This window comes from Nycticebus coucang, chromosome 11, assembly GCF_027406575.1.
Source record: "Nycticebus coucang isolate mNycCou1 chromosome 11, mNycCou1.pri, whole genome shotgun sequence".
In the NCBI taxonomy this organism is placed as follows: domain Eukaryota; kingdom Metazoa; phylum Chordata; class Mammalia; order Primates; family Lorisidae; genus Nycticebus; species Nycticebus coucang.
The window spans coordinates 32,498,591-32,506,207 of NC_069790.1; the positions used below are offsets into that span (position 1 = coordinate 32,498,591).

General features: G+C 47.8%; 1 protein-coding gene across 2 annotated transcripts in view; it reads right to left on the reverse strand.

Annotated features, from left to right (window-relative positions):
• Window positions 1–7,615, reverse strand: part of NFE2L3 (NFE2 like bZIP transcription factor 3) — a 36,385-nt gene extending 28,770 nt beyond the window's left edge. For both annotated transcript variants that reach the window (XM_053553769.1, XM_053553768.1), the window contains exon 1: window positions 6,767–7,615. In XM_053553769.1, coding sequence (XP_053409744.1) covers window positions 6,767–7,333 — 567 coding nt within the window. In that variant the 5' untranslated portion in view covers window positions 7,334–7,615. The remainder of the gene's footprint in view (window positions 1–6,766) is intronic.
• Window positions 7,616–7,617: the final 2 nt, after the last annotated feature.

Genomic DNA, 7,617 nt, shown 5'->3' on the forward strand with positions numbered 1-7,617 from the left:
TTCCTTATCTTAAAATAGTCCAAGCCTTCTAGGTATTGATTTATGACTTTATGTGTAATTTCTATCTTGGCTCAAGGCTTCTTAGGCATGGCTAACTGGGCCATGGCAACACATGAGGCTCAGAATAAACCTCTTTAAATTATTCTATAGAGTTTGGGTTCTTTTCCATTGATAGTATGCTCTCTCCTCTTGGGGGATTTCCTCTGGAAAACAGTGGTGTCCTGGAGCTTTGACCTGGAGCTCAGGAGCATTTAAAGCAAATCATCTGTCAAACATTAATTAATATATCAGGAACTGTGTAAGCCCTTTAACTGACAGCATCATTTAATACTCACAAGAGGCTGGGTGCCTGTAGCTCAGTGGTTAGGGCGCCAGCCACATGCACTGGGGCTGGTGGGTTCAAACCTGGCCAGGAACTGCTAAACAAACAAACAAATAAACAAAAATAGCCAGGCGTTATGGTGCCCACCTGTAGTTCCAGCTACTAGGGAAGCTGTGGCAAGGGAATCGCTTAAGCCCAAGAGTTTGAGGTTGCTGTGAGCCACAGTACTCTAATCAGGGAGACAGCTTGAGACTCTTGTCTCAAAAACACACGCACACAAACAAACAAACAACCCTCCCACCCCCCAAAAAAATCCTCACAAGAATTTGCCAAGAAAGATATTCATTCTCTCCTTTTGCCAATTTGGAAGCAAGGTTCACAAAGGTTGCCAGGAAGAGGATACGGATAGTATGAGTTTCATTTGTCAAGGCACTAGGCTCTAACAGGTATTCAGTTAAACATGAAACTAGATGTTGTGTTGAAGGTATTTTGTAGATGTGGTTGGAGTCTACAGTCAACCAGCTGTCTTTAAGTAAAGGAGATTATCTTTAATAATCTGGGTGGGCCTCACCCAAATCAGTAGAAGAGCTTTAAGAGAAAAACTGAGGTTTCCCTAAGAAGAAATTTTGCCTCAAGACTGCAACATCAGGCTCAGCGTCTGTAGCTCAGAGGCTAGGGTGCCAGCCACAAACACCAGAGCTGGTGGGTTTGAATGCAGCCCGGGCCTGCCAAACAATAATGACAACTACAACCAAAAAAAAACAAAAAAAAAATTGCCGGGCATTGTGGGGGGTGCCTGTAGTCCCAGCTATTTGGGAGGCTGAGGCAAGAGAATCGCTTAAGCCCAAGAGTTTGAGGTTGCCAAAAAAACCCCACAAAACATTGATCCTTAACAACTATATTTTAAAAATATACTGTGCTTTACCCTCAATGATTCCCAAACAATACCAACCCCCCCCAAAAAAAAAACAAAAACAACAACAACAAAACGAATTTCTATCACAAGGCTGCCCTGAATAAGACAGGCTTGTTTTTACATCTGAAGTTTTATAGTGGGCGAGAGGTGTGGCTACTCACTACTTAAGAACAGTGACCTGTTCTATTCAAGGTCATTAACTTACTATATAACTTTAGGCAATTCCAAGTTTCACCAGGTGATTAATTACAATGCCAATCTGAAAGTCTGCTTTCCACTGCCCCCATCCACTCCAACAGTCAGATGGCCCATCAGGATTTCAGATGTGACCTACTTTCTAGTTCAGCCTCTTGCCTTGAAAGACCCACGAGGCATGCTCGTGGTATCCTTGGAAGTTCTGCAAAACTAACATAGAGTGAGGAATCAGAAGTGCTAATTACCAGACCAGCTCTGGCTGAACTGTCCTCTGCTCCTGACCCTGTCCCTGGTGGTACTGTAGGTTAGAAGATTCAATTTCCATACTCAACACATTGCAGTTCAAAGCAGAGCATGTAAAGGGACAGAGGAGTTTAATAGGGATCAAAGGAAAGAAGAGGAAATGTGGTGATAGTTGAGTTGAGTCTGAGAAGCAGCATGAGACTTGGGAGGAATGAAAAGGTGGCATTCTACACAAAGGTAACATCCCAGAGTTCTGTGGGGAAAAGGAAAGGTGGAAGTTTTTAGCTGGAAAATAGGTTGCAGGCAGAGGATGAGCAGAGATAGCTGGAGGGCTGGGTCACACTGGCCACATGCGGGGCCTTGAATGACAAAATACTAAACTGGTAGGGCAGCTAGTGGAGATTCCCCACACAAAAATGGAGAAATGAACCAGAATATGCTTCGGAAACTTGCACGTGGCAAGAGAATGGGCAGCAGTAACATAAGGAGGGAGCACTACAGAGCTCCACCGGAATTATGAACAGCAGGTAACATTATTGAGGGCTTGCCAAGTACCAACCCTGCTCACCCTAACTTGTGTTATCTCCTTACAGCCCCCTAACCCACTCTTACCATCCCATTTCACAGATAAAGGAACTAAAGCTCAGTGAGGTTAAGAAATGGGCTCCAGGGTGGCACTTGTGGCTCAAAGGAGTAGGGCGTTGGCCCCATATGCTGGAGGTGGTGGGTTCAAACCCAGCCCCAGCCAAAAACTATAAAAAAAATAAAAAAATAAAACTATTGAAAAAAACAATAATAATAAATAAAACTATTTAAAAAAGAAAGAAAGAAATGGACTCCAGATTATACAACCAGACAGTGGAAGAGCTGGGGGATCCACTTCAGTGGGTCGGACTCTAGTGCAAGCACTGGTGACCACCAGACTCGCCTGCCGCCAAGTAAGGTGCAGGCCTCTGCATACTGATGTCCCATTGAGTTGAGAAGTAGGAACACAGAGGAGGAAAATGATACAAGAGATGATTTCTCTGTAACCTAGCAATTGAGGGAAAGATTAACTGGAGAAAGATGGTTTGAACTAAGGTGCTCCAGGGCTGCACATCAAGCCAGCAAAACCTCAGACTTCCTCAGGAACATATACCATGACCTGCCTTCCCATAGGCGGCTGCCACCTTACTTAGCTTTTTATGCTTGGAGCCTACTTTCTAAGCAAGCCAAACACCACAGGAGTTAACAGAAAGGAGATGATTGTTATGGATTGAATTGTGTCCTCAAAAACTCTTGGTGCAGTCCTAACCCCCAGTACCTTATAATGTGATCTTATTTGGAAATTGGGTCATTGCAGATGTAATTAGGTAAGTTAAGGGAATAGGGTAGACCCTTGTCCCGTATGACTGGTGCCCTTATAAAACAGGAAATTGGATACGGACATGCACCCAGAGAGACAATGCCATGTGAAGATGAAGGTAGAGATCAGGTGACACAGAAGAAACCAAGGAGTGCCAAAGACTGCCAGCAAACCACCATAAGGTAGGAGAGAGTTGTGGAATCGATTCTCCCTAACAGCCCTCAAAAGGAACTAACCCTGCCAGCACCTTGATCTTGGACTTCTCACCTCTAGAACTATGAGACAATAAATCTCTGTTTAAGCTACCCAGTCTGTGGCACTTTGTTACGGCAGCCCCAGCAAACTAATACCATGACTTAGGCCATCTCTTCCCATACAGAGACTATTACAATATCCTTTAGTAAGCAGAATGAAAATCTTACTGGGAAACTTTGTCATACTGCAACATATGTGGTAATAACACTATTTCTGTATTTTACCTGCTTTGTTTAAAACAGGTAATGTGTGAGATTTCATCTCTGTGCAATAGCTCAGGCATTAGGGACCACCACCTCCAATTTTGAAATGAAAAACAATTTTTACTTTTAAAAATCAAAGACCTTCTTTCTTTTCCCTTTACTCTTAGAATTAAATAGTGACTGTCTCAGATTCTGTGTCCTGAGGAAACCAGTCCAATGGTCAGTAATTCAAGAGGTCCTATTGGTTCCATCATCCAGCAGAAGGTGGCTAAGGCAGAGCATGAAACCACATCAAGAGAACTGCAGGCTCTCTCAAAGTGGCAATGGCTTTCTAAACACTGAAGCTGGCTGTAAGCAGCAGCTGCATCTTCAATGTTTACATATTCCAGTCTACAAAAGCTGTCCATTTCTTTGTTTAACCTGCATATTACTCTGAAGAACAAGCACTTTGGCAGTTTTAAGAGAATGGCTGTGGTAAGGAAGTGTGCCAGCCTTTTCCTCCAGGAATTCCAGAGTCTGATGAGCCCCACTGAGAAGTGAAACCAAAGCAGTACTTCTTTGATACTTGGAAAATCCCCTACTCAAAAGTATTTTAGCACACATACAAAAAATATAGAAAATTATACTATAAAACCATAATCTCCTGCAATGCAAACATAAGCTACTGGAATGGTCTATCAAAAAAAATAAAAATAAAAACCTATGATGTTCCTGTGGGGCAAAGCACCTTTTTCTCTTACAAATTAATAGCAGCTAACATTTACTAAGCACATGACAGGCACAGTTCTAAGCCCTTTATATGAGATGAACTTTTCAATTGTCCTATCAACCCTATATTGTGCAGATGAGAAGAATGAAGCACAGAAAGGCTAAGCAATTTGTCCAAGGTCACACAGCTACAAGTGGCAGAGCTGGGCTTAAAAGCCAGGCAGTCTGGCTCCAACACACCACCCTCTCTTAAAAGACAACCAGCCACCCAAGCCAGAAATGCAGACAAACAAGCCAAAAGGCTCAAGTGAGTGGGGGCAACTGAAGGAGGGCATGTTGAGGAAGGAGGGCAGGAGAAAACAATCGCAGCTTTAATCCAGGCCCCGTGCTGGCCTTCCCCATTTAATTAGCACAACTCTCCCCTGGGGTCAACATTACTCTCCCACACCTCTGAGGCTTGGAGTGATTCAAATAGCTGTGGGAGGGGTTATATTAGCAAGCAATGCTCCCCAACTAAGGTCTGACAGATTGTGAAAACCAGTTGTTTTCCCAGCCCTGGTTTTCTCCCACCCTCACTGTAACCAAATTGTAACCTCTGCTATTATGAATAATATAATCTGCATTTAAAAGACAATCTAGAATGGGAGAGTCCTTATCCTGGGGAACCGCACATGTGTCCAAAGAGCCTGTGTAGGTGCCAGCCTGGAAGTAAGGAGACTCAGGTTCTGGTCCCATTTCTGGCATCAATAACATGTAGCTTTAGCCAAGTGCCCTAACTTTTGCTAGACTTCTATTTTCCTTTAGAACAAATCGGATCTAAAGATGCCTGGCCTGTGTACGCCATAAGGTTGACATAAAAAGCATTACCAATGAAGGCGAATTAGCAGTTCTCAACTAGTTTGAGAACTGTACGGTGTTTGACACATGATCTTTGCTGGATTGAACAAAGCAGGTCATCCCAACAGCTACTACTGTCCAGCAGGTTTACACATGGCAACCCAGCCTGGGAAGGCACTGCCAGGAGAACAGCCCTGTGTGAATTTCACTCTCTCCCCTTCTAGGCTAGACTCAAGGACTCCAAGGTGATTTGGCTGGACCAGGGTCCCCTGCGCTGCCTGCCTGTCTAAATAGGTATTAACCAGGTGATGGTGGGAGGGAAGTCCTTAAGTACAAACAGCCAACCCTCTGCCTCCTTCTAGGTCCCCACACACTTTGCAAGAGGGCTGGCATTCAGCTGTGAGGGGGGTCGCGTGCCACCTGGTACAGCATCAAGCACTGAGTTTCAACTTCAAATGTTACAAAACCAGTTAAGATGTGAATGTAACAAACACCCACTTACTAGGAAGTGGAGGATTCAGGTGAGACCCACCCGAAGGGTTCAGGGCAGATGAGTTAGTGGGAAAGAGCCTTCTATTCCATCAAGTAATTGAGAGAGAGCCCACCGAGTACCTCTCACTAACCCCCACCCCATTAGTTGTGTGGTCCCCAGGAAGAGGAAGGAATCGGATCCGCATAACAGTGAATCACCTAGCACTTTGGCACAATGACCCCTCCTGGAGAGGGTGGAGAAGCCCGTCTGGCAACTGCCTACACAAACAGCAATTCTGAAGAGCAGCAAACAAACCAGTTTTTCTCCAATTCCCATTTTGCATAAGACTGCACTCCACAAACACCACTGGGGAACACTCATTGATAACCAGTTAGTAACACTAATTTGGGCCAAGAAAGAATATTAAAAGTCTCCTGGAAGGAACTTTGGATAAGGTGATTTTGTAGAAATTGATGTTAAGTGTTCTTAGACTCTAAGGCACCACAACAGCACCCTCGGTAAACAGACCTTGGAAAACATTGCAACAAGAAGTTAAGCCAGAGAAGGGCTTGCACCCATCAACCAAAAGGAGCTCGTTAGTCACTAGATGTCTGCCAGAGTACCTGTTCTTTTTATGCTAATAAGGGGTTATGCAAGGCCCAGGAGAGAAGGATGTTTTGTACAGGGGATGGTTAGATCACAGAGAGAATGTTTGCCGGTTGGCCTCAGAGTAGACATTGCCCACAACTCTTTAATCCAGGGAAACAGCAAAACCGAACTGCAATTTGTTTAAAATCAGGGCGAGAGCCACTGCATTAGGCCGAGAGAGTGGCTCTTAAAAGAATTACCCATCTTCTACAGGCCAACGCCTCCTTCATATTTCAGGCACAGATTTCAGAAAAAGAGATCTCCGTCTACATTAAGTAATAAAAGACAGTGGGCAAGAAAATTAACACCATCCCTTTCCCCTTTTCCACTCCCCAAACTGCTCTTGTCAGTCATCAAAAACAAAGAAAAGTGTTCCCTACAACCAGACGGATTCCACTCATTTCTTGCTAAAAACTGAAAATGCACGAGACAGCACTAATGGCCTTCATTTCCAGTCACAAAAAGGAGAAGTAGCATCGTCTGCGAACCTTACTACTACCCAGGAGCTAATTAATAGTGGGAAAAGGAAGCGGGTGCGCCCTCCCTCTAGGTCCCCACAAGCCTGGAGGGCTCTCGGCCGAAGGAGACACCGCACCTCGCTCTGGTCCCGCTGTGCGTTTACCTCGCTCGCGCATCCGCCGGCGTCCGGCACCTGAGCCGTCGGTTCGGCAGGTTCCTTCTTCTCCTCGGCGGCCAAGGGGCTACTCGGAGTACCTCGGGGGTCCCCGCTGCCCCCCTGCGCAGCTTGGCCGCCGCCGTCCAAGCTGGCGCCGGCGACTCCTCCCGCTGACGAGACAGCGGCGCCCAGCAGTCCGTGGGCCGAGTCCGCGTCCCCCGCCGCCACGCAGTGCACCAGCCACGCATCCACCCGGATGCGGGGGATGAAGGGGACCCCGAGCGCGCGCACCTCCCGGAGCAGCCGACCCTCGGGCGCCCCTGGGGGGTCCGGCACCAGGCCCTTGGGGTGCAGCCTGTCCGCGCGCCCCCACTCTCCCGAGGCAGGGAAGGGGCTGAGCGCGTGGGCGGAGCTGGCCGGGCTGCCCAGCAGCAGCAGCTCATCCCGGAGCAGGGTGGGGGGCGATAGCAGCAGGTAGAGGTCCAGGTCTACCTGGAGCCCGGCCAAGCTCAGCAGGATGGTGAGATGCAGGAGGCCGCCGCCGGCCGACCACCACGACTTCAGGTGCTTCATCTCCCGCTGCGCGCCCGCGGGTCCCAGAGTTGCAGCCGCCGCGGTGGCACGTGAGGACCCGCGCGCCTGCGGCACCTGCCTGGAAGAGACCGAGAAGCGAAATAATGGACCCAGACGCGCGGCGGCCGTCGCGGGCTCCCCGAGCCCGGCCCAAAGGCGCTCCCTTGGAAGCCGGCACGGTGCCCGGCGCGGCCGGGGATCCGGAGACGCAGAGGAGGAGCCACCTGAACGCCGAGCCACCCTGTGCCGCGGCCAAGCTCCGCCCCGGGCCTTGGGCTCTGCTG